We start from the raw sequence: 26,145 nt of genomic DNA, 5'->3' as shown, positions 1-26,145 counted from the left end.
CGTACATCAATCAGAGGCACCCGGCAGTCATGGCGGAGACTGCGCTGATTCTCAGCTTGACGGAGAAACCTGTGCCGGCACTGTCGGCAGTTCACATACCTGGCGTCGACATCTGGATTGCAGACTTCCTCTGCTGGGAGTGTCTCGATCCCAGCGAGTGGGCTCTTCACCCGCAGGTCTTCCGGGCCATCTGCGAGAGGTGGGGTCAGCCGGATGTGGATCTCATGGCCTCACGGTTCAACAACAAGGTCGAGGACTTTGTTGCGCGGTCCATGGACCCCATGGCATGCAACGTGCTGGTTGCTGTCACAGGGGCCGATCTTCCACCCGAATTTAGGGTTGCTACATTTACCGGCATGACTGTTGAAGCCGCCGTACTGAAGGCTCTGTGTTTTTCGGATGTGGTGGTCCAGACTATGATTCGGGCCAGGAAGCAGTCGTCTTCCAAAATCTACCACCGGACCTGGAAGTCCTACTTTAGTTGGTGCGAGCGGCGACAGCTGTCTACCGTTTGTTTTTCTTTGCCGCGACTTTTGGCTTTCCTGCAGTCAGGCATGGACTTGGGGTTGTCTCTCAGCTCCCTAAAAGGGCAAATTTTAGCTCTCTCCATTCTTTTTTTAGCGGAATTTAGCTTTCGGCAGTTCAAACTTTTCTGCAGGGGGTGCGCCCCCTTTCCATCCTCCATTGGATCCTTGGGATCTTAATCTAGTGCTCAACGCTCTCCAATCTTCTCCATTTGAGCCTTTGCAGCAGGTGTTACTGCGCTTCCTGTCTTATAAGGTGGCTTTTTTGGTTGCAATTACTTCTATTCGTAGGGTGTCGGAACTCGTGGCTCTGTCATGTTGGTTGCCCTTCCTGATCCTCCATCAGGATAAGGTGGTCCTTCGCCCTGTGCATTCCTTCCTGCCAAAGGTGGTGTCAGCATTCCATCTAAATGAGATTATTCTCCCTTCATTTTGTCCACACCCATGTCATCCTCGGGAGCAGTTGCTCCATACCCTGGATTTGGTACGAGCCGTTCGAGTCTCTGTCCCAGCTGGCATCTTTCTAGATGCGTCTGTGGGGCGTAGAGTTTTGCAGATGGCGGTTCTCTGATTGACGGGAGGGTTTCTTGTTATGCCCCCCCTTGGGGACTGCTCTGTAACATCCCATGTTCAAAACCTGTGTCCCCCAATGAGACATATGAGAACTAGATTTTTGTACTTACCGTAAACCCCCCCTCCCCCACACTACCAAGCGGGAAATGTGAAGCCAGCAAGCAGTACTTACTTGCTTTGCTCCGTTCAGGCTCCTCACTAGCCTACCTACCCCAGCCTGTAAACGGACATGTGCTGCCGCAGCCAATATCTGCCCTCAGCACATCACTGCTGAGGCCAGTCATTGGCTTTAGTGGCACACATGACCCCGTCCATGCAGGAAGTCCAATAAAGACGTCCGAACGGAGCATCAGGGAGCCAGTGAGTATTGCTGTCTTCACAGGTTCCGCTGGGTTGGGAGAACTTTAAGAAAATCCTTGACAAGCGTTAAGTATAGAAGTTACTCAGATTTCATTGGTATGGTTTTTGTTCTTTATGCAAAATACACTTTACATTTATTTTATTTTTTTAGATTTACTCTTGTTTTCTTTATTTTACAGTTGCTGTACACTGGTGATTTTTCCAGACAAGAGGACAGACATCTCATGGCAGCAGAAATTCCAAATATTAAGCCAGATATTCTAATCATTGTAAGTGTCATATTTCAAGATCTTTCTATAAAGTCTGACACCTGATGAGAGCAAGAATGTTATGGACTTCGTTAAAGTCAGTGGGAACTGTCATGATTTGCTGGTATCCAGCGTAACCATTATGGCCCCTGTATGAATGGAAGCCACACCGCCTATGTGAGCAGAGCCTTACATAGAGCTACTCTTCTTATATTAGTGAACTGCATATAGAAAAATCCCTTTGTGTTTATTATCAGAAATTCTCCCATATATACGTTCATTGACAAAAAGAAATAACACACTCGGGTAGAAATGCCATGGCAGGGGTTCCAGCTGGCATTTTTCAGCCAAATGTTTGCCCACACAAAGCATGGGTTGCACACTTCATTGACCTGCCCAGTAACCAGGTTTATCACCACCTTCGAGAGTGAAGGATCTACTGGCCCAACTGCAACATCTGTGGGCACTTGTGCCGCAGGATACCGTACAAAATCTGTATGCCTCCATGCCCAACCGTATCTCTTCTTGTATTCAGGATAGAGGCGGCACAACAATTGTAACATTTTCCCCAATAAACTCATCCTTTCACTCCTATATTGTTATCACTTACACACATCATTATCACATTCGCACATAGAAAGTTTCATTCCATTCCAACAGCTTCTTGGTGTGGTATATTTTTTTTTGCCCCGAGTATAACTAATGCTGCAGAAAAGCAGCAGGAAAGTCCTGCTTCCAATAACTTCTCTCATCGCGCATTGTAAATGACATCCGATCTAAAATGGGAATGGCAGGCATGCCTTCTTATAACTTTATTGCAGGAAGATGATGGAGATCCGCACATACCTTGCTTAGTTACTGGCTCGTGCCTGCTCACTTCTGATAATAAAACCTTGTGATGGAATTGCTGTGTTACCAGTTTTCTCCTATATACATGTAGGTGCACCGAAGGAAGGCTAGGTGAGCCTTAAACCTCTACAACTGGCTGAAATATACTGCTGGTTTGGAGAAATGGGCTAGACAGTGTCTTGGGAAAGGAGGTCATTATGCGTTTAGTCCTAGTTATGTCTGTACAAACAACCTGTTTCCATCCATTGTAGGAGTCAACCTATGGCACACATATACATGAGAAGCGGGAGGAGAGGGAGGCCAGATTCTGTAACACAGTACATGACATCGTGAACCGGGGAGGAAGAGGACTCATCCCGGTGTTTGCTCTTGGACGAGCTCAAGAACTTCTGTTAATCTTAGGTGAATGGTTTTGATTATCTTCCCATAGCATCTTTAAAAAGGTTTTCTGAGATTTTAAAACTGATGGCCTATCTTCCAAGTAGGTCATCAGTATCTGATCAGTTGGAATCTGACACCCATGATCCCCGTGCATCAGCTGTTTGAGAAGGCGCCACAGCCTTCTCTGAGCATTCCCTAGGCCATGTGACGTCAGGTTCATCGTTCACCTGGCCTAGGTGCAGCTTCGCTCCATTGAAGTGAAGGGGGCCGAGCTGCGATACCAACCACATTGGCTTTATATAGTGCTGTCCTTGGTGAGCAGGGAGAAGGCTATGGAAGAGGATAGGTCATCAGTTCACTTTAAAGGGGTATTTCCATCTGGACATTAATGGCATATGGGTTGAATAGGTCATACATATCTAATAGATGCACTTAACAGGTCTATGGGCCCGTCCCACAGTGAATGAATGGGGAGGTGGGTGTGCATGCACTGCTTGGTCTTCATTCACCTTGGGGCCTCATTCTTGCCATATGAGCAGGTCCCATAGATAGGACCTGCATCTGTCAGACATGTGTGGTATAACTCAGGGATGCTCAACCTGCGGCCCTCCAGCTGTTGCAAAACTACAAATAATAGCTGTAGGTTGTGCAGGCATGCTGGGAGTTGTGTTTTTTTAAAACAGCTGGAGGGCAGCAGGTTGAGCATCCCTGGTATATCCGTTTGATATGCATAAATGTCAAGATTAGACAACCCTTTTAATACAGGATAGTATTGGTCTTCACTACCCACATGATGTCTGCCTTTAACAAACGGCAGGGAGCAAAATCCCTCTAGCCAGTCTTCTACTATGCTCGTATTGCATCAGCACAACCTGCAACTTCTAGCACAGTCTTGTCCCCGACTACAAAAGTGCAATGACGATCCTTAGCCAATCTGTACGGTGATCTTAAGATCAGCTATAATGTATGGTCTGTAATCCTCCTTGCAGATGAATACTGGCAGAACCACCCGGAGCTACACGACATCCCCATATACTACGCCTCGTCGCTGGCTAAGAAGTGTATGGCCGTGTACCAGACTTATGTCAACGCTATGAACGACAAGATCCGCAAGCAAATCAACATCAATAACCCGTTTGTCTTCAAGCACATCAGCAACCTGAAGGTCTGACTGCATATTGTGTGCTGCAATCTCTGGGCTTTCTATAAATGCATTTGCTATGTGTTTACAAGAGGGAAACTTTACATCTTCCAATTTCAGAGCATGGATCACTTTGACGACATAGGTCCCAGTGTAGTGATGGCCTCTCCGGGTATGATGCAGAGCGGTTTATCTAGAGAGCTGTTTGAGAGCTGGTGTACCGATAAAAGAAACGGTGTGATCATCGCTGGGTACTGTGTGGAGGGAACGCTAGCAAAGGTAAGTGAGGTCTGTGAGTACTTTACACCTGGGCAGCTTTCATCATAAACCATTGGAGCCTGATGTTATCAGGTATGTGCCTGCAGAACTTTATAGCTGCAGTTATGAGACCTGTATTTGTTGTTCCTCAGAACATTGTCCTTTTCCACATCTCTGCGGAGTGGTTCCCCGCTCTGGATCCCACTTGGCCAGAACATAGCCGTTGAAAAGATTTTACACTCTAGAAGACTCAGATATATGCATTACATGGTTGTCCTTTTTTTTTTTTTTTTTTTTTAGTAGATGGTTTGTCGTACCATATTGGAAATCTGTGGCTGCCAAGAACTTTCCCCAGTGATATCACATATTTGCTGGCAGTTTCAGATGCTGGTCCCATGAGGATCAGCAGCATATCTGTATGTAGAAAAGGGAGATCCCATGTGAGAAATAGTGTCAGAGACCTAGTGGAGATGTTGCTGCAATACCTAGTGACTAAGGGGTTTGACACAATGTGTGACACCCTACGTCTGACATCTTTGTACACCTATAAGCTCCTGCCAGAGGCAGGGTATAATACAGGCATCCTCAAACTGCGGCCCTCCAGCTGTTGCAAAACTACAACTCCCAGCATGCCCGAACAGCGCACAGGTATCGGTCCTCAGCAGGGCATTGTGGGAGTTGTAGTTTTACAACAGCTGGAGGGCCGCAGTTTGAGGATGCCTGGTATAATAGGATGACTTATTTTGCTTTATGCAGTGTTATTACTCCAGAATTATATACTTTCATGGAGCAAGTTTCTCCCATTTTAGAATACGATATGTTATTACTTTTGTAGTATCTAACATTGCTGTCTCCAGCTTGGTGGACGTGTTGGCTTTATTCACATTATTCCACCTGGAAGTGGTAGAAGAAAACTAAGTTACATCCTTTTGTAAGACTTACGGCCCAATTCCCAGTTACCAAACAACAACTTCTCTCCCCAGCACATTATGTCGGAGCCTGAGGAGATCACCACCATGTCTGGCCAGAAGCTGCCTCTGAAGATGTCTGTGGATTACATTTCTTTCTCTGCACACACAGATTACCAGCAAACCAGTGAATTTATCCGTGCACTAAAGCCCCCTCATGTGGTGAGTCCTTCAGATGGTTATAAGAATCTTTTATGTACTATTTATTAGTATTCTTGGGAAATCTATGAATGGAACAGAGTTCTCCTGCCTTCCTGGTGTTTCATGGATGACACGTAACTGAATTCATATACAGATACTGGTGCACGGTGAGCAGAATGAAATGGCGCGTCTTAAAGCTGCTCTCATCCGTGAATATGAAGACAACGATGAGGTCGATATTGAGGTTCACAACCCCAGGAACACTGAAGCTGTTACCCTAAACTTCCGAGGAGAAAAACTGGCCAAGGTAAGAGGTCAGATGTAAGAAGCCTCTCAGCTTGGTGGCCCCCCTTCCCTCAGTGATTTGTTTGCAGGGGCAGGGAAGCACATTGCCTACATGCTACCTGAGGCAAACATTGAAACGCATGCACTTCTGTATAATACTGGTGTCTTCTTGTGTGGCACAAGGGTCTTTGGGCCCCCTCAGGCTCCTGGGCCCGGTAGCGACTGCTACCTCTGCACGCCCTATAGCTACGCCCCTGCCATTATACCAGTTTTACCTTGTCGGCCCCAGTCTATGGGCGGCCCCTGTCTGGTTTTCTGAAGGTGTTATACTCTGTTGCAATTCAGAATCTACTTTATCATAGGTAATGGGTTTGCTTGCTGATAAGAAGCCGGGACAAGGTCAAAGAATCTCGGGAATCCTGGTAAAAAGAAACTTCAACTATCATATCCTTTCTCCAGGTGACCTCTCCAGTAAGTTCACAGTATATATTTGACAATGAATGGGTACAAAACGTACCGTTTTGTCGATTATTTAATTTGTTTTTATGCCGGATCGTGTTTTTTTTTTTTTTTTTTTTTTTGTGGAAAAAATGGATCTGGCCTCCATTGAATTGCAATGATTTTCATACCGGATCCAGTTTGTTAAGTTTAATGCAACATGATCCGTCTGAAACAAATGCCTTAAAGGGAACCTGTCACTGGGATTTTGTGCATAGAGCTGAGGACATGGGTTGCTAGATGGCCGCTAGCACATCCCCAATCAGGCACAGGACTCATCTCAGGTGGATGTGCTAGCGGCCATCTAGCAACCCATGTCCTCGGCTCTATACACAAATCCTGGTGACAGGTTCCCTTTAAATGTCACAGATCCGTTTAATTCCGGTTTTCAGTTCCTCTTCTGGATCTCAAAACCGGAATTAACAACACAGATATGAAAGTAGTCTTATCCTGGCTTATTTCTTTGAGCCAAAGTACACTGCATCAGATATCAAATATTAAAAGGATTGTATGGAAATAAAGTTTCTTCGTTGTATGGTACAGGGTTATACTTTTTGTTATACTTTATATTTTAATTTCTCACTTTTATTATTTTTTATTTTTTTTTCCCACATCAGTGAATAGGAATTCTTAGATCGGGGTGGCATCAAGTTTTTGTCTTGCGCTTAATGTATAAAAAAGTTTAAGTTAAAGGAGCTGTCTGGGTTCAGAGCTGAACCTTGACATATCCACATTTTCACCCAGACAGCTTCAAGCTCCAAAGCTCTCTTTCTCGCCCAGTTTCCTTGGGGGACACAGAAGACCTTGGGTATAGCTCATCTCCATAGGAGGCGTGACACTAAGTGAAAACTGTTAAGCCCCTCCTCCACAGCTATACCCTCAGCCTGGAGAGAGAGACTGCCAGTTTTTGCTTAGTGTCCAAGGAGGCAAGACACTCCCTGCTACTGCAGGGCTGTTTTCTCCTTTGTTGTTTTAAAATTTTTGATTTTTACTTTTTCTTTTCTTTTTGTTCCAGAATACGGGACAACAGAGACGCACTAGACCTCTCTGTTTCTCCCGGGGTTGAGCTGCGCCAGTGCCGGTCATCCGCACTGCTGCCTCCCCCACAGAAGGCAAGGTGGACCAGGGCAGCCCAGCTCCCCTGCATCCCGCCAGCGCAAGGGTCGCCCGCACGCCAAGCCCCTCTTCCAGCGTCCTGCCACTACGGTGCCAGTAGCTGAAGGGGCGACCCTGCTGGAACGGACCGAGGGTGAAGACATCTGTGGTGAGAGAGTGGCTTCTCCAGCCCTACGTCCCCTCCCTCCCCGGTCTCCTGCGTGACTGACCCCCATACTGGTAGCCTATCCGAGAGCGGAGAGGTGCAAGGTTTAGGCATTACCCATTGCTTTACCAAAGACAGATTTAAAATGTTTGTCTCTTATAGCAGAGTGGCTATAGGGTGGCCCTGCTGGACCTAGGGTGGTCCCTGGGGTGCCGCAAGGCGGCAATCTGCTCCTCTCTTCCCCGCCATAGATCATACCGCTGGTGCAGGACGCGCGCAAAGAGGGGGCGCTTACCGGTGCGCTGCTCAGGACCTGCTGCCGCTCCTGACGGCATGGGTAATCCTGGGCGCCGCCAAAATTTAGTCCAGGCTTCGCGGCCTGCTGGCCCGCACCATCCGGTGCTCCTTCCTCGGGCCCCTGACTCTTCCGGGCCGCGGGGTGGGCACCCGCGGTCTGCATTGCATGTGCGCACTATGCTCTAACTAGGCCGGCCGACCATCCGTCCGGTTGGCCGGACGCCGCAACTTTGGGCCCAGACATCGCGGCCTACTGGGCCGCACCTCCACGCTCCTCTCGGGTCCCTGATTCTCCCGGCTGCCGGGTGGGCTCCCGCAGCCGGCATTGGATAGCGCTGTGTTCCAACAGGTCCCGGCCGGCCATCGGTGCATTCCGGCCGGCCGGGGCGCTGCATAGTTTGTTCAGGCTTCGCGGCCTGCTGCGCACTTCCGGCGCTCGGGTTGGGCACCCGCGACCGGTACGGGGGCTCCCGCGGCCGGCTTAGGCCCGGCCGATACTTTAAATACTTGCGGCCCCGGTCAGCCGGGCGACGCTAAAATTTAGGCCCCGGCTTCACGGCCTACTAGGCCGCAACATTCTGGCCTCTGGGGGGGGGGCGGGAACTCTCCAGGCGCGGATTCTTCCCGCCTGGAGGTTCCCCCACCCCCAGGGGTTCGCTGCGCCGCCCCCAGGCCAGATGCCTGTTAACCCTTTGGGTACTGGCCGGCTCCTGAGGGCCTGTGCCCCTGTATGGTGGCCCCCCTTCTGCCTCAGGGAGGCTGTAATATTAATAAATAAATAATAATGATAATAAAAATAATAATAAAAAAAAAAAAAAGAATACTATTATTTTGTTTTAAATAACTGGACTTGTGGGCTGCGCAGGACGCGGCAGCCTCATCATTCAGTACTGCTGTCTGTATGCATGCCCCCCTCTCTTAGGCGGTGTGTCGTGTTCCCCGGCCGCGGCGCCTCCCAGGCGTTTTTTCTTGCCCTCTCCCGGGATTCGGCGCTGGCCAAGTGCATGCAGATTTTTTTCTGACCAGACTTCGTCACCCACTCCAGTTCTGGTGGCTGCAGGTGCATGACCCTCCTTCCTAGGCGGAATACTGCACTCTCCCTGGCTGCGGCCTGGCCTCGTGCATGATCCCCCTTTTCTAGGCGGACTGCTGCACTCTCGCCGGATGCTGTGTTGGCCATATGCACGACCCCCTTCCACAGGCGGGACGCTGCACTCACTGGATTCGCTGCCGGCTATGTGCATGAACCCTTCCATAGGTGGAATATTGCACTCTTACCGGATACGGTGCTGGCCATGTGCATGAACCCCTTCCATGAGAGGTATACTGCACTCTCCCCGGATAAGGAGGTATACTGCACTTTCCCCGGTTACGGTGCCGGCCATGTGCACGTTCCCCTTCCATAGGCGGAACACTGGATTCGCTGCCGGCCATGTGCATGAAACCTTCCTTAGGCGGAATACTGCACTTTCACCGGATACGGTGCCGGCCGTGTGCGAGAACCCCTTTCATAGGTACACTGCACTCTCACTGGATCCGTTGCAGGCCATCTGCATGACCACCCCCCCCCTTCCGTGGGCGGTGTGCCGCACTCTCACTGGATTCGCTGCCGGCCATGGACATGTCTCCTTTCCTCAGGCGACATACGTGCACTCTCATCCATGGCGGCGCTCTCACTGGATGCGTGGCTGGCCATGTGCATGACCCCCATTTCTGGGCGGAATACTGCACTCACTGGATGCATTGCCGGTCATGAGCATGCCCTCTAACTTGGGTGGAATGCTGGCACTTCCATTGGATACGGTGCTGGTCTTGTGCATGACCCCCCATTATTCCATGGGCGGCATTTTGCACGCTCACACGATCCACGGCTGTCCTTGTTTATGCTGTGCTGGACTGGTACACGTCCCCCTTCATTGGCGGAGTGGTGCACTCTCACGACTTTCGGTGTTGGGTGGATTTTTGCACAATCACTTAATGATAGAATAACCTGTGCATGCCCCCTTTCACTAAAGTGGACCTTCCTGCGTTCTGCTGGATATGTGCGGCCATGGGCATGGCCCCCTTCTGGGCGGAGTATGGTATGCCCTACCTTTCCGGAGTAGGTACTGGCCTTGGCATCCCCTTTTTTTTTTTTTTTTTTTTTTTTTGGGCAGGCCTCTGCAGTGGTTGCCAGGTACATTTTCCCCCCTTTCTGGGCGGACTGTTTGCGTTCCATCGCATGCCGTACTAGTCTTGTGCATGACTACCTTTCGGGTTGCACTTTGCACTTCCATTGTTACGGTTGGACTCTGGCTGATTCTTCGCTGAGTGACTATTTTTTGCAGTGGGCGGACTTTCTTGTGCGCTCTATCCGTTGTTTGGGCTGTGTATGCCTTCTCCTCCCATAGGTGGGTTGGCCTTCTCACTGCTTACGGGGCTACTCGTCCGTATGCCCCCCTTTATCCTGAGATGTACTTTTTTCTCTTGGGATATGGTGCTTCCAGCAAGCCTTGCACTATTCTCTAAAGAGCTCATTCGGTCCAACTGTGTGGGCCTGAGGTGGTGTCCAACAAACAGCAGATGAATGCCCAATGTATTCAAGGTATATACCTTTTTATAAGTAGACGGGCTCTACTTGTTCGCTACTGCACCTAGCTGGGTGGTACTCATTCCTTTCGTGGCCCTTCCGCCCGGGGTGTGTTCGTGGTCTCTAGATACGTACCCATTCGTCCTCCCGCGGCATTGTTCCCCTGCGCTAGTGGTCACATGCTCGAGAGTGCTGTTGTCTGCAGCGCCTCTCGAATTCTTCGTTGGCTCGTGCAGGACTGCGATTCCCTTGCCTGCTGCAATTTCCTCCTCTTCGGATGCAGTGTGGTATGAGTCCTTCCTCTTGGCGCCTCTGCGCTTCTGTCTGATCTGCTGCCAGGTTCGGGCTGCTATTCTCTGGAAGGTCACCCAACTTCTCTTGGGTGCTCGATTACCCAGGTCCGGAGGACCTCCGCCCTGGGTTCTCCAAGGTATTCGCCTTCTGCGAGGCGGTGGACCGGGCGTCTCTCAGTGTAGCGGGTTCTGCTTTTCAGCTGGCCTATGGCTTCCCTGTTGCCCACCCCTCCTCCTTTCGGTTGGAGGGTGTTATGCCGGCCTCTGTCTCCACTGCCTTATCTCGCCGGCTTTGTTTGGCTCCCGCTCGGTACGGATCACTCCGATGTGGCTTCCCGCCGGACTTCAGAGGCTGTTCTTTCACTGTCCTCCCCTCTGGGGAGAGCATGGTTGTTCATGTGGATGGTTCCGGTGTTCCTTTTGGCCTCGTGCTGTCTCCCTGGTTCACACTGGCTGTATTAGCTGTGTGCCTATTTACCGAGTCTACCGCGTGCTGTCCTCCCGCTGAGTGCAGATTGCATGGTCCTGCTGTAGACTTGCCTTCTTGATAACTTGGGGGGACTACCTTTTTCGATCCAGATTGTCCTTTGATCTCCCACACCGGGGCTGTACAACGTGGTTACATCAGCATGGACTTTTGCCTGTCTTCTCCTGGTATCTGGCGGATCCTTTGGGTTCTTTCCATCTGTCCTCTGCTCCCCCACTCGGGTGGATACGGGACAACGTTGTTCGAGGGCCGACGGGGCTATTTTTGTCGACCCTTCTGCCCGTGTTACTGGTCTGCGCCTGATCACATTGGGTTTTCGCCCGCTTGCCAGGCGACTCCAGCGGGTTCGCTACTGTCCACTCCTGGCTATGTTTCGTCCAGGATCTGTCGTAAGGCTTAGGGTTTTTTGTATGGGGTTCAGTGGGAAGCTGTGCATTCCCCACTCTGAATTTCTCTCCCCATGGTTCTGTCGTTTACTTGGGGTGTCAAGTGTCGGCGCTGTTCTTCCTCTTCCAGCGTTCCCGGCCCTCTGGGCCTGCCAAGACCTTCTTCCTCGGAGTGGCTCTTTGGTTCCTCTGTACTGTCCTTCGGTACCGCCCTGGGACTATATACTGAGATCTCGGCGCTCCAATCTTGTCCTTGGGGCCGTTACAGAGGTTCTCTCTACCCCTTCTGTCCGGTACGGTTGTGTTCTGTATCAGTCGTGTCTCTGACGGGTGCCGGAATGGCCCTTTTTTTGTTACGAGCCTTCTGTCTTTTCCAGGACAGGGCTGTTCTACATCCCGTTTTTCTTCGTTCCTTCCTTCCTTCCTTCCTTCTGAAGGTGGTGTTTGCCTTTCGCTTCAACACCTCACCTATTTGGACGTTGTTTGGGCCTTGCCGTTTTTTTTTTTTTTTTACTTGGAGATCTCCGACTCTTGTAGATGTTCGGCCTCTTGGGTTTCCAGGAGGTCTGTGCATAGGGTTGACGGACTCCAGGGTGGTTGTCCTCCGCTTGCTCAGATTGGCTATTGCTGAGGTTTCCGCACCTAGGGCAGGATTCTGTCTTGGTGTCACCGTTCATTTCACCAGAGCGGTCGGTGCCTCCTGGGCCGGAGGCATTGGGCTTCGGCCATGCATTTGGGCAAGGCGGCCACAGGTCTACCTTGCACGCCTTGACAAGTTCTACAGGGTGCATACTCTGACTTTGGCAGATGCTGCCTGCCCCGCCTGGGTTTGCGGGCGGCGGTTCATTGATGCCTTTCGGGTGCTTCACCTTGGTGCTGTGGTCCCTCCCCCTTTTGGACTGCTTTTGAACGTCCCAAGGTCTTCTGTGTCCCCCAAGGAAACTGGGCGAGAAAACGAGATTTTTGTATAACTTACCAGTAAAATCTCTTTCTCGCTCTTTCCTTGGGGGACACAGCGCCCACCCATTCATTGTTTTTCTCTGTACAGTTTCCGAGTTTTTTGTTACCCGTTGGGTAGTTGGCTTGTTGGTTCCTTGTTGGGCTTTGCCTTTTCTCACTGCTTGGACACGCAACTGGCAGTCTCTCTCTCCAGGCTGAGGGTATAGCTGTGGAGGAGGGGCTTAACAGTTTTCACTTAGTGTCACGCCTCCTATGGAGATGAGCTATACCCAAGGTCTTCTGTGTCCCCCAAGGAAAGAGCGAGAAAGAGATTTTACTGGTAAGTTATACAAAAATCTCGTTTTTGCCCTGTGCTGAATCACGCAGGGCAAAGGCTTTTTTGGGCGATCCGGTGACGTACTCTGCTCTCCAAAGCGGAGGCTTCCACCTAGCATTGAGCCTGGTGACCTCACCGGTACTAATGGGCCAGTTTTCTCATCCGTCTCATTGGGGGACACAGGCTTTGACCATGGGTATAGCTGTTGCTGTTAGGAGGTGGACACTAAGCACACAAAATGTGAGCTCCTCCCTCTTCAGCTATTCCCTTCCTACAGGGACCAAGCTAAATCAGTTTTAGCTTAGTGTCTATAGGAGGCAGACCTCCCTGCGTTGCAGGTCTGCTGTTTTTTTGTCCGTAAAACTGCCTGCACTCCCAACCAGGAGACGGCAGACCAGGGGGTCACCAAAACCCCCTGCTCCTTCCTGTGCTCCAGAAGAAAAGGAGGACCAGAGGTTCCTGTAAAAACCTCTGCATCCCGCCAGCATTCGCATCACCACGGCCGCACACCGCAAGTCCCCTCTGTTTCCGGTGTAGTGTCCCTCACCAAGGGGCACACTGAAGGTGGTGATCCGGCTGGAGCCAGGGGGGCAGAAGACGCCAGACAGGTGAGCATATAAAAAGAAATATGTAATTTTGTTTTGGAGACTGCCCCATAGTCATAGTGCCCCTCCTGCCAGTACCCTCTCCTCCCTGCATGTTATTTGGCAATGAGAGCCCTTTAATTGTTTAAATGGCATCGGGGGCGTCCGTCTTCCAGGGCCAGCGTGCAGGGCACAGGGGGCTGCTCCTGCTGTGTGGCCACACACCGGCGTGTCCTCCTTCTTACAGGGCCTTGCCTTCCCCTTATCCTCATTGGGGTGCCAGGGGTGTCATTATGTCTGGCCCCAGGTCCCAAAGCAGATGGTCTCTTTGGTGCTTCATTTTGCTTGTGTGTTGTCGCGCAAAATTTCCATCCCCTCAGTCAGACTCCCCCGATGGTCCCTGCTGTCCAAGCTACGGAAAAACCGGAATGGGCCCGTACAGGATGTCTCCAATACCAACAGGCCCATTGTGGAAATATTGGGGCGTTTGTCGGCAAGGCAGTCCTCTGACTGGTCCGACTGTGGGGATTATGGGGCGCGTGCCCATCGCGGTCCTCCCACAAAACGGGCCAGAACATCCCCCCCAAAAAAGGGTGTCTGTGTCTCCCGTTTCCTCGGCCTCTCCTCCTACTAGAGAGGTTCACTCCGACGAGTCCTCAGTTGAAGAGGCATGTTCTGAGGAGAGAGTCAGATGAGGATGTTGTCTCGCCGGAGGGTCAGTTGTCCAAACTGTCCTCCATGGTGGAAAATCTAATTACAGCGGTTATTGAGATGTTGCACGTTGAGGATCCCGCACGTAATCTGCCTGCTTGGGTTTTTCTTTTAGAAGGTCCCGTCACTCGCACATGTTTCCCCAACCACCAGGAGTTTGGGAAAATATCTCTGTTCAAGGAGTATAGTCACGCGAGTAGCGCTCCCTTCCAATCATTGTTCTGAAGTTGAGGGCGATTCGGCTCTCTGCGAGATTGGACCGACCATCTTAGGGGTTGTCCGATGCGGGTTCAGTCTGACAACTCCACGGCGGTGGCGTACATCAATCACCAGGGTGGCGCCCGGCAGTCGTGGTGGAGACCGCGCTGATTCTCAGCTGGGCGAAGAAACGTATGTCATACTAGGTGGCATACATCACCATAGAGTTCCATTGTACAAAAAAAGTATACATTATTTTATGCATATTTTTTTTTAATCGATACGGGATGGAAAAGTATAGTGTACTGTGTTTTTTGCATCCTTTGTTTTTTCCCAACACGTATGTTAAACATAGGGGGGGGGAGTAATGTGAACCCAGGATTAAAAACCTGTACAGACCTGATGTTTCACGACTGATGTTTGACAGCTACAATTGCTTGTCTCAATAATCCTCCGATATCCACCCCAAACTGTTCTAAGTGTTATAATAACTTATTTTCACGCTCTGCTTTCTCTTAGATTACACTGATCTGGCGATGAGCACAGTGACACAGACACAGGCGATTCCTTACACAGGCCCTTTCAACCTGTTATCTTACCAGTTACAGCAGCTCACAGGTTGGTGACTCATCCGTAATCACTTATAGTGCTGGAAAGCTTTGGCTGTAGGAATGTTTAGCAGTCCAAGTTTATTCGTATTTTTTTTATTTATTTAAGGCCTCATGCACATGACCGTATGTATTTTGCGGTCCACCAAAAAACGGATCCGCAAAAAATACGGACGACGACCATGTTCCATATTTTGCGGAACGAAGCGGCTGGCCCCTAATAGAACATTACTATCCTTGTCCGTAATGCGGACAATAAGGACCTCCTCCCTCCCTCCTCCTCTTTTGACGGACAACGGTTCACAGACCCATTCAAGTCAATGGGTCCGTGAAAAAACACGGATGCACACAAGATTGACGTCCGTGGCCGTAGGCTACTTTCATACAGACGGATCCGAATATCCTTCTGCATAAAAGCTTTTTCAGAGCTGAGTTTTCACTTCGTCAAAACTCAGATCCGACAGTATATTCTAACACAGAGGCGTTCCCATAGTGATGGGGATGCTTCAAGTTAGAATATACTACGAACTGTGTACATGACTGCTGCCTGGCAGCACCCGATCTCTTACAGGGGGCTGTGATCCGCACAATTAACCCCTCAGGTGCCGCACCTGAGGGGTTAATTGTGCGAATCATAGCCCCCCCCCCTGTAAGAGATCAGGTGCTTCCAGGCACAAGGGGGCAGACCCCCTCCCTCCCCTGTATTACATTCATTGGTGGCCAGTGCGGCCTCCCTCCTCTGTATTTCACTCAATGGTGGCCAGTGCGGCCTCCCTCCCCTGTATTTAACTAATTGGTGGCCAGTGCGGCCTCCCTCCCCTGTATTTAACTCATTGGTGGCCAGTGTGGCCCCCCTCCCTCCCCTGTATTTAACTCATTGGTGGCCAGTGCGGCCCGCCTCCCTCCCTCCCCTGTATTTAACTCATTGGTGGCCAGTGCTGCCCCCTCCCTCCCCTGTATTTAACTAATTGGTGGCTATAGGCAATGTGCCGCTCAGACCTGTCATTTAGCAGTAGGAGGAGCGCCCGGCCGGTCACAGACAGCGCAGGTAAGTATAATGCTTCTAAAATTGCTAAGTAACCATGGCATCCGGGACTGCAGTAGTGTCCTGGTTTCCATGGTAACCGATCGGAGCCCCAGCGATTAAACTGGGACGCCGATCGGAACTCTCCGCTGCCACCAATGATGGGGGGGTGGGTGGGGATTTTAATTAGGGGGGGAGGCCGCACTGGCCACCAAGGAGTTAAATTCAGGGGAGAAAGGCGGGTCTGCCCCCTGCTGCCTGGCAGCACCTGATCTCGTACAGGGGTCTATGATCCGCACCTGAGGGGTTAATTGTGCGGATCACAGCCCCCTGTAAGAGATCGGGTGCTGCCAGGCAGCAGGGGGCAGTCATGTACACAGTTCTTAGAATATTCTAACTTGAGGCATCCCCATCACTATGGGAACGCCTCTGTTAGAATATACTGTCGGATCTGAGTTTTGACGATCTAACTCAAATCCGATGGTATATTCTAACATAGAGGCGTTCCCATGGTGATGGGGATGCTTCAAGTTAAAATATACCATCGGATTGGAGAACACTCCGAACCTATGGTATATTAATAGGGACTCCTGACTTTACATTGAGTCAATGGGGGACGGATCCGTTTGCAATTGCACCATATTGTGTCAACGTCAAACTGATCCGTCACCATTGACTTGCATTGTAAGTCAGGACGGATCCGTTTGGCTCCGCACGGCCAGGCAGACACCAAAACGACTTTTTCCTTCATGTCCGTGAATCCTCCAAAAATCAAGGAAGACCCACGGAATAAAAAACGGACACGGATCACGGAACTACGGAACCCGTTTTTGCGGACCTAAAAAAAAAATGGTTGTGTGCATGAGGCCTAACACAGTGGCCACGCTCCATGCATGGAGAGAGCTTGGCTCCTGAGACTTCTTCATACACTCCCCATGCACAGATCCAGTACATGTGTGTCACAAGATGCAAAGGGGGTAATCCAAATATTAGTCAGTCCACTTTTACACTTACCTGTTTTGGTCAGTATTTTTTGACCGGCTCCTGGTTTTGGCTTAAAATTACAGACGCAAACTTATTCTGAAGAATATCTGGAGCAGGATACTCTACTATGAAAATCAAGCCGTTGTAGCCACACATGATAATGCTTTCCTGGTGTTTTCACTCTTTCAGGAGAAGTGGAAGAAATTGAAGTGAATGAAAAGGACTGTGTGAGGGTCTTCAAGGCAATCACAGTGGTAAAGGAGCAAGGAATGGTCATATTGGAGGTGAGCAGAGTTTTCTTATACGTTTTCCTCTTAACTGAAACTATTCAGGGTCGTTTTGTTCATTTTCAGTAGAAAAGTTTTTATGTTCAGAAAGGGTGAAGTAGCGTAGACTCTTAACGGTGGTGCGCAAATTGTGAAAGATTTTGTAGGCAGTACTAAAACACAAGGATTTGTAGGAAAAAAAACATTCTTGTGAACTAGTCTGTTTTTCTGTTCCCATTTAAATTTTGCCATAGTAATGTATGGTCACCTGGCTGCACCATCCAGTGGCTCTTTACGGACATGCATGAAATGTCGCTGTTTCGTTGTTTTCCTGGATTATACTATGGAATGGATCGGGCCCTTGCACGAGAGATAATATGGGGAGTGCTGGCTTACCCTTTTTGACCTTCATGAAATGTCACTACAATGTCAACCCACGTATGGCCTCTAAGCCTAACTAGCTTTGCTAATAGCAATCAACTTAGGCAGCCCACAACTACGGGACCACACAGGTCCACATTGATAGGCCACTCAGCCTCAGCAATCTTAAAGGGGTTATTCGGGCTTTTAATATCTATGAACTATCCTCAAGATGGGTCACGAATATCAGATGAATGATCAGCTGTATGAGCAGACAGTGTGCACAGTCTGCTTTGCCATAGACATAGCAGCTGGAAGAGTGACGGCACGTGCACCCTGCCCGTGCCCTGTCCTCATACAGCTGATCGGTGGGGGTGTCAGACCCCCGCTGATCTGATATTGATGACCTATCATGAGGATAGGTCATCAATGTTAAAAGCCTGGACAACCCCTTTAAAGTCTCATTGATGTAATGCTACATCAGGAATCTTTGGTAGTTAAAACACCTTGAAATACAGTTACATTAAGATGAGCACTGCCACTGTGCCTATGTGATGAGATAACCCCCTTGGTGCCTCCATCAAGTGGGAGGGACCGCCTTGGAGCCATGATTTCAAGGGCTGGCATCACTATTAAAATAGTCTGAGGTTTTGAGCCGTCCTGAAGGCCAAACATGACTTTGCCCTAAAGGACTTAACGATATTATAGGGTTATGTGGTTATCTGATTGTTTAACCTGATTGCATCTTCTTCCTTCCAGTGGGTGGCAAATCCCTCCAATGATATGTATGCCGACACCGTGGCCACAGTGGTCCTGGAGCTGCAGTCAAATCCTCGTATACAGAAAGGTAGGAGGGCCAGAATTGTATGGTTCTACCTAATACCACACCCATCTCGTATATTACATGCTTGCAGTAGTAGTTATACTCCTAGTACTGATACTCTATCAGTCTCATAGATTGTAGATTCTGATAAGGAAGGGAGCAGTCAGCCAGTGATCGCTCCCTTCCCCTGTATTCCCGTCAGAATATAAAGATGGAGCTGAACTGGCGTCATAGCCAGCGGGTGATGACTGTGTTGTGCAGCTGACCACCTACCAGATATCTCCAATCATGGACAGCTCATCCCGCAGATGCTATTGAGCCGGTCTTCAGACCTCAGAACGGCTCCCCAGCTGCAAAATCGCTCATGATGTCAGCCTGGAGCCTAGTGAAATATTGCAGTCTGTGGTATTAATATTCATGTATGTTGTTAGCATTCACATGTTGAAGTCCCATAGAGGGACCAAAAAAAAAAAAGTTTAAGTAAAAATTGTTTACGGTACAAGGGACTGACGGTCTGCACTTATCTGATGCTATTGCAATCTGTTGTCAGATATTAGGCATTAGCAGATTATTGTGTTCTAGATGCTGACAGGTTTTATTAGTATGTAGATCTCTGCCAATAATCACCATCTGCTTCAAGTTATAAAGAGGAACTCTGCTGACAGGTGATCAGATGCTATATATTTTTTTTTTTTTCGGTGTTCCCTGCTTTGTATGTGTCTGTGTTAAAGGGAACTAGTCACATCTACTATGATGCCCTCACTGGGAGCAGCATAGTATAGTGACAGACCTGCTCAAATCAGGGGGATGTCACTTCTGGGCTAGTATTCAGTACTTGTAGGGCACTGACAGGACGAACCTCATGGTGTGCGCCAGGGCTGTGTTACTCGTGGCCCCATTCTTTCCCCGTCTCCTGCCTATGACTGGCGGGTTTATTTCTATGCGTAACATGAAAGCAACCTGCCAGTCATGGGCAGGAGGTGGATAGAGGGTGAAGCCCCAAGTCTCATTGGACTCTTCCCCCGCACAGCTGTGAGGTTCACCCTGTCCGTACTGTACAAGTACTGAATTCTAGCCCACTGAAATCAGTGAGGACAGCATGGTAGAGAGACAATGGGTTCTCTTTAGAGTCCATTTACACATCCGTATATGTGTTTTGCGGATCCACAAAACACGGACACCGGCAATGTGAGTTCTGCATTTTGCAGACAGCACATCGCCGGCACTATAATAGAAAATACCTAATCTTGTCCTCAATTGCGGACAAGAATAGGACATGTTCTATTTTTGGGGGGAACGGAATTGCAGACCCGCAAGTGCGGATCCAGGCAGCACATCGTGTGGCCCCATAAAAATTAATGGGTCCGCAATTCTGTTCCGCAAAATGCGGAACAGAATTGCGGACTTGTGAATAGAGCCTTAAAGGGGTTTTCTCTTCTCAAACAATGGGGGCAGAGCTCTAGGATATGCCCCCATTGTCTTATAGATGCAGGTCCCGCACCTATATCGAGAACGGAGCCCCGAAAGTGAAGGAGAGCGCATGCGCAGCCGCCCTCCATTCATTTCTATGGGGCCGCCGAAAATAGCCGAACGCTGGCTCGGCTATTGCTGTCTGCCCCATAGAAATGAATGGGAGCATGCGCGGCACTCTCCCATTTTACTTCTATGGGATAGGCGGGGATTAGTGCTTGGTGATGTATGGACCCCGGAAAATCTGGGGTCCTCCAGCCACAGCGCTCCCTGCTCTGTTCTCGATATAGGTGCGGGTCTCAACAGTGGGACCCGCACCTATCAGACAATGGGGGCATATCCTAGCCATATGCCCCCATTGTCTAAGATGGGAGTACCCCTTTAAAGTGACTCTAAACTGTTGTCTCTGGCATGTACTAGGAGCCATTTATTTAGTTGCACCTCAGTAACATATTCAGGTCATGCTATTTACAGTGACTCATTATTTTTATTTATTTTTTGTATTTTCCCAGCGGCGACTCATAGAGTCAGTAAAGGAGTGGACATGGAGGCGTACAGGAAGAGACTGGAGATTATGCTTCAGTAAGTATGGGGGCACAGGCCTTACCTAATGGAACCATAGTGAGATTGTACTGGGAGCTTCAACTAGTACAGTAACCTGCAGATTATCAGACCGCAATAGCAAAGCAAATGAAGCTCGTTTGGGAAGGATAGAGATGATTGGAATTTCACGGTGTATAACAGGCCTGGTTATGTCTTCCACAATGTTCTCACTACAGGGACATGTTTGGCGAGGAGTGCGTGACCAGTAACGATGACAACACTGTCACAGTCACTGTGGACGGGAAATCGGCTATCTTGTCTTTGGAAACTCGGGTATGTCCGTTACAGAAATGGAAGCACAAATCTGGATACATAAGAGTCTGTGTGTAATAAAATAAAGTGTATGTATGTATGTATGTATGTATATATGTGTGTGTATGTGTGTGTATATATTATATATTATATTTTTTTTTTTATTTCCTTTCCTGTAATCTGGCCTTAGTCCTGTTTGCCCAGGAGCCTCAAAACCTGCCTTCAGCCCTTTCCAGCAGCGAGACAGATTTAAAGGGTTACTTCCATTGTAATCATTTATGGCAGATCCACAAGGCTTATTACTTACCTCTGGGATGAACAGGGTTATGGTGCTTCCCTTTCTCAGATTTTTGGAGGCTCCATAAACTTCAAGGAAGAATTGGCCAAGTTAGTTGCTTGACTTTCTGTAAATTCTATAGACATCGTTGGAGAGGTCTTGCTGTGCTACATGGTTTCCGTAGCTCTCATGCACGGCGATGAGAGCTACTGATACGGCGAGCGCCTGAGCGTTCTGCAGTTTCCCGTCCGGGAGGTGGTCGGGACTGTCATCTTGCCTTAGTAACGGCGACATGATACAACGCCTTTACCAATTGGTTCCTGTTTTAAAATCCTATTTGTCTGCTCCTTATTTACAGACGTGGACAAAATTGTTGGTACCCTTTGGTCAATGAAAGAAAAAGTCACAATGGTCACAGAAATAACTTTAATCTGACAAAAGTAATAATAAATTAAAATTCTATAAATGTTAACCAATGAAAGTCAGACATTGTTTTTCAACCATGCTTCAACAGAATTATGTAAAAAAATAAACTCATGAAACAGGCATGGACAAAAATGATGGTACCCCTAACTTAATATTTTGTTGCGCAACCTTTTGAGGCAATCACTGCAATCAAACGCTTCCTGTAACTGTCAATGAGACATCTGCACCTCTCAGCAGGTATTTTGGCCCACTCCTCATGAGCAAACTGCTCCAGTTGTGTCCGGTTTGAAGGGTGCCTTTTCCAGACTGCATGTTTCAGCTCCTTCCAAAGATGCTCAATAGGATTGAGGTCAGGGCTCATAGAAGGCCACTTTAGAATAGTCCAATTTTTTCCTCTTAGCCATTCTTGGGTGTTTTTAGCGGTGTGTTTTGGGTCATTGTCCTGTTGCAAGACCCATGACCTGCGACTGAGACCAAGCTTTCTGACACTGGCTAGTACATTTCTCTCTAGAATTCCTTGATAGTCTTGAGATTTCATTGTACCCTGCACAGATTCAAGACACCCTGTGCCAGACGCAGCAAAGCAGCCCCAGAACATAACAGAGCCTCCTCCATGTTTCACAGTAGGGACAGTGTTCTTTTCTTGATATGCTTCATTTTTTCGTCTGTGAACATACAGCTGATGTGCCTTGGCAAAAACTTCGATTTTTGTCTCATCTGTCCACAGGACATTCTCCCAGAAGCTTTGTGGCTTGTCAACATGTAGTTTGGCATATTCCAGTCTTGCTTTTTTATGATTCGTTTTCAACAATGGTGTCCTCCTTGGTCGTCTCCCATGTAGTCCACTTTGGCTCAAACAACGACGGATGGTGCGATCTGACACTGATGTTCCTTGAGCATGAAGTTCACCTTGAATCTCTTTAGAAGTCTTTCTAGGCTCTTTTGTTACCATTCGGATTATCCGTCTCTTAGATTTGTCATCAATTTTCCTCCTGCGGCCACGTCCAGGGAGGTTGGCTACAGTCCCATGGATCTTAAACTTATGAATAATATGTGCAACTGTACTCACAGGAACATCTAGTTGCTTGGAGATGGTCTTATAGCCTTTACCTTTAACATGCTTGTCTATAATTTTCTTTCTGATCTCTTGAGACAGCTCTTTCCTTTGCTTCCTCTGGTCCATGTCGAGTGTGGTACACACCATATCACCAAACAACACAGTGATTACCTGGAGCCATATATATAGGCCCAATGGCTGATTACAAGGTTGTAGACACCTGTGATGCTAATTAGTGGACACACCTTGAATTAACATGTCCCTTTGGTCACATTATGTTCTGTGTTTTCTAGGGGTACCATCATTTTTGTCCATGCCTGTTTCATGAGTTTATTTTTTTACATAATTCTGTTGAAGCATGGTTGAAAAACAATGTCTGACTTTCATTGGTTAACATTTATAGAATTTTAATTTATTATTACTTTTGTCAGATTAAAGTTATTTCTGTGACCATTGTGACTTTTTCTTTCATTGACCAAAGGGTACCAACAATTTTGTCCACGTCTGTATATCCGTCCCTGGAAAAGCTGCATCACAATTAATATGGCCGCCATAATGGCTCATACAGGGGTCCTATCGGGAAAGGCTTTTTGAATTTGACAGATTGCATGATGCTTGTTCTTCACAGAATTCATGTGGTTTTCCTTTTACTCATCTCCCTTATTTTACCCCTTAGACCGTGGAATGTGAGGAAGGGTTGGATGAAGATGAATCCCTGCGGGAATTGGTGCAGCTGGCAGCTCAGAGACTGTACGACGCCCTCGGCCCTGCCAACCTTTAACCTGTCTGGGGGGTTTTGTTTCCTTTTAATAAGTAATGCACCTATGGCTCGTATGTGAATGAGCCTAACCATTGCTGGATCTGCCCAAATCGCCCCTAGTGGTTTCCAGGCTGTAAATAATGAGTTGTAATGACTGATACCGGAGCTGTGAATAAGAAGCAACATTAAATATTTTATAGGTAATGACTTGTGTGCCTTGTATTCCATTTCAGATCTCCAGAAAGAGGTGTGTGTGTGTGTGTGTGTGTGTGTGTGTGTGTGTGTGTGTGTAAATTATATATAATCCCCAGCGTGTGTGTGTGATCCTCTAGGTGCTATGGGGGCGTCATTAGCACCTAGAGGATCGGTCTACCTTCTCAAGATGCCGCCGCCCAGCGCGTCCCTCCAGCACGCGCATGCGCCGTGCGCGGCTGTATTCGGTGCATGCGCAGTGAATGTCCGACCGCTTCCCTGCTCAGACATCTCCACTGCGCCTGCGCCGATGACGTCATAGTGCTCCATCGGCGCAGGCGCAGTGGAGATGTCTGAGCAGGGAAGCGGTCGGACATTCACTGCGCATGCGCGTGAAGTCGTCCGTTTGATCGCATTCTGAAGCAGATGGGTGGGCTGGAGGGAGGCGCTGGGCGGCGGCATCTTGAGAAGGTAGACCGATCCTCTAGGTGCTAATGACACCCCCATAGCACCTAGAGGGTCATTAACATATCAATATAAGTTCTTTTTTTAGGTAAACGGCTGCCCCAAAAGCTATTATAGCAGGATAGTTTGGCAGAGCAGACACTAGCGGATCGCTAGTGTCTGACACCTAATTATGTGAAATCAAAGTGGTAGAAACCCTTTAATGCATTCTGAATGAATAAGGATCCGCTCAGAATGCATCAGTATGCCTCCATTCCGCTCCGGAGGCGGACACCAAAACGCTGCTTGAAGTGTTTTGTTGTCCATCTGACGAAACTGAGCCAAACGTATCCGTCCTGGCACACAATGTAAGTCCATGGGGACGGATCTGTTTTCACTGACACAATAGAAAACGGACCTGTCCCCCATTGACTTTCAATATTGTTCCGCCTTGGCTATGTTAAAGATAATACAAACTGATCCGTCTGTGCAGATCTGCAGAAAACGGGAGTGTGAAAGTAGCCTTGCATTCGCTCATAGGGAAGTAATACGAGTGCAAAACTAACCCATCCTGTAGCATTGATGTTCAGGCAGCACACTAGCTCAGTTCTGACCATGGACAACATCTGCATGGAGTTTGTATGTTCTCCCCGTGTTTTCTCGGGTTTCCTCCAGGTTCTCTGGTTTCCTCCCACACTCCAAAGACAGACTGATGGGGACCTTAGATTGTGAGCCCCACTGGGGACAGTCAGTGATGACAACGTCTCTAAAACTATGCAGAATATGTCAGCGCTATATAAGTGAATACATTTTTTTTTTAAATAAGAAAAATAAAATCTTATGAGATTCCTACAAGCTCTTCTCACGTGCTGTAATACCCAGCACTGGATACCCTCCAACATTTCAAAATGGCGACAAGTGGCAAATTTAAGTAGCTCTTTACGGGGATTATATAGCACCCAACCACAGGCCTAATAAAGGGACCCTCTGTGTCAAGACAAAAGTTCACATAAACTGGAGAATGACTAGAACAATGGTGCCCTCCTTGTCATGTTTTCAGCGCAAGTCTGATTCTGCCATCCAAGGCGGCGCACTGCTTCTCAGACTGCATTTGGTAGAACAAGACGCTCCTGCTGCCCTTGGGTTGGACAGCACTGCTGACGTGAGCAACCCAAGAGCAGGGCTGGACAGGCGGGAAGTGTCTGACTACAAGATGCCAGTGATGATCAGATGAGGAACAATGCGGCCATCTTGGATGACCGAAGAGGTGCCTGCAAATCGGCACATGAAAAGGAGGAGACGGGCAAGTGTTCTGTTCATTCTCCAATTAATGTGAATTTTTTTTTTTACACACAATAAAAGCACACAGAGCTATGGGGACTGGGTATTGTGGATGTGCTAGTGGCCATCTAGCAACCCATGTCCTCAGCTCTATACCCAAAATCCTGGTGACAGGTTCCCTTTAACGTGGGGGCATTTTACCTTATTGTAGCGACACACTTCTGGAAAATGTTAGTGTGATGTGACCTGTGGTGTGGGTCTGAGATCAGCAGCATGTCAATTTGTTCTTCACGTCGTCACTCCAGGTCTTACCTCTTGCTATGCGCAGCATGTCCGCAGGTACCTGCAGAGTCTGCTGCTGCAGCTAATGAGGTCCCACATGGACATCACCCTCCAGAGGACAGAACTGCGGCCAGTGCACGGCTCATAATACTCCAGTTATCAGAGAAGCCGTGCACCAGTGCGTCCAGTACGTGATCAGGACATATTTATCCACTGCAAGTGACCAACAAAGGATTCCATTCAATGTCGGCAAGCAGAGATCATGAAAACTGAACAACTGATCCACAAGCTATATGAGACCACAGCACAGCTTTCTATGACACATGAGCTTTATTTGCTGATACTGATCCGCGGCCTTGGTGCCTCCATGTGTGGCGACCACAGACGGCCCCGTTCTGCCAATCACGCCTTGCTCAGATGGAACCTGGACTCATGTCTGTGTCTTCCCTGCAGTAATTGTATTTCACTATACAGCTATGGACCAGGCCATTAGCAAAGACATTTGGCGCCATATTACCGAACCTGTTACACCAGGAGTAATTATAGTAACATTTATGATAAATGATGAATCCATGCAACGTAAAAAAAAGTACAAAACGATATGTTTTCCCTTGAGGAAAATTAGATGCAATATGAAGACAAGTCGGTCTTCCGGCAATGGACACTAGATGTCGCTGTTCTGGTCATTCTAGGAGGAAGAAGCTGCGGCATTGTGTCTGGGAGGAGGCGTGGCTTGTGTGCAGATCTG

The 26,145-nt window shown here is 48.6% G+C and overlaps 1 protein-coding gene across 1 annotated transcript in view; it reads left to right on the top strand.

Annotated features, from left to right (window-relative positions):
- CPSF3 (cleavage and polyadenylation specific factor 3) overlaps positions 1–23,402 on the top strand; it is a 40,960-nt gene extending 17,558 nt beyond the window's left edge. The window contains exons 6-18 of the mRNA XM_044289825.1: positions 1,637–1,726; positions 2,806–2,956; positions 3,925–4,100; positions 4,197–4,355; positions 5,318–5,464; positions 5,598–5,750; positions 6,091–6,199; positions 14,808–14,906; positions 17,094–17,188; positions 18,290–18,377; positions 20,336–20,405; positions 20,603–20,699; positions 23,115–23,402. Coding sequence (XP_044145760.1) covers positions 1,637–1,726; positions 2,806–2,956; positions 3,925–4,100; positions 4,197–4,355; positions 5,318–5,464; positions 5,598–5,750; positions 6,091–6,199; positions 14,808–14,906; positions 17,094–17,188; positions 18,290–18,377; positions 20,336–20,405; positions 20,603–20,699; positions 23,115–23,219 — 1,539 coding nt within the window. The 3' untranslated portion in view covers positions 23,220–23,402. The remainder of the gene's footprint in view (positions 1–1,636; positions 1,727–2,805; positions 2,957–3,924; positions 4,101–4,196; positions 4,356–5,317; positions 5,465–5,597; positions 5,751–6,090; positions 6,200–14,807; positions 14,907–17,093; positions 17,189–18,289; positions 18,378–20,335; positions 20,406–20,602; positions 20,700–23,114) is intronic.
- The last annotated feature ends 2,743 nt before the right edge of the window (positions 23,403–26,145 follow it).

The sequence above is a fragment of the Bufo gargarizans genome, chromosome 4, assembly GCF_014858855.1.
Source record: "Bufo gargarizans isolate SCDJY-AF-19 chromosome 4, ASM1485885v1, whole genome shotgun sequence".
NCBI classification, from domain to species: domain Eukaryota; kingdom Metazoa; phylum Chordata; class Amphibia; order Anura; family Bufonidae; genus Bufo; species Bufo gargarizans.
The sequence above is the reverse complement of the archived record's forward strand: the minus strand, read 5'-3'. Positions and strand labels throughout refer to the sequence as shown.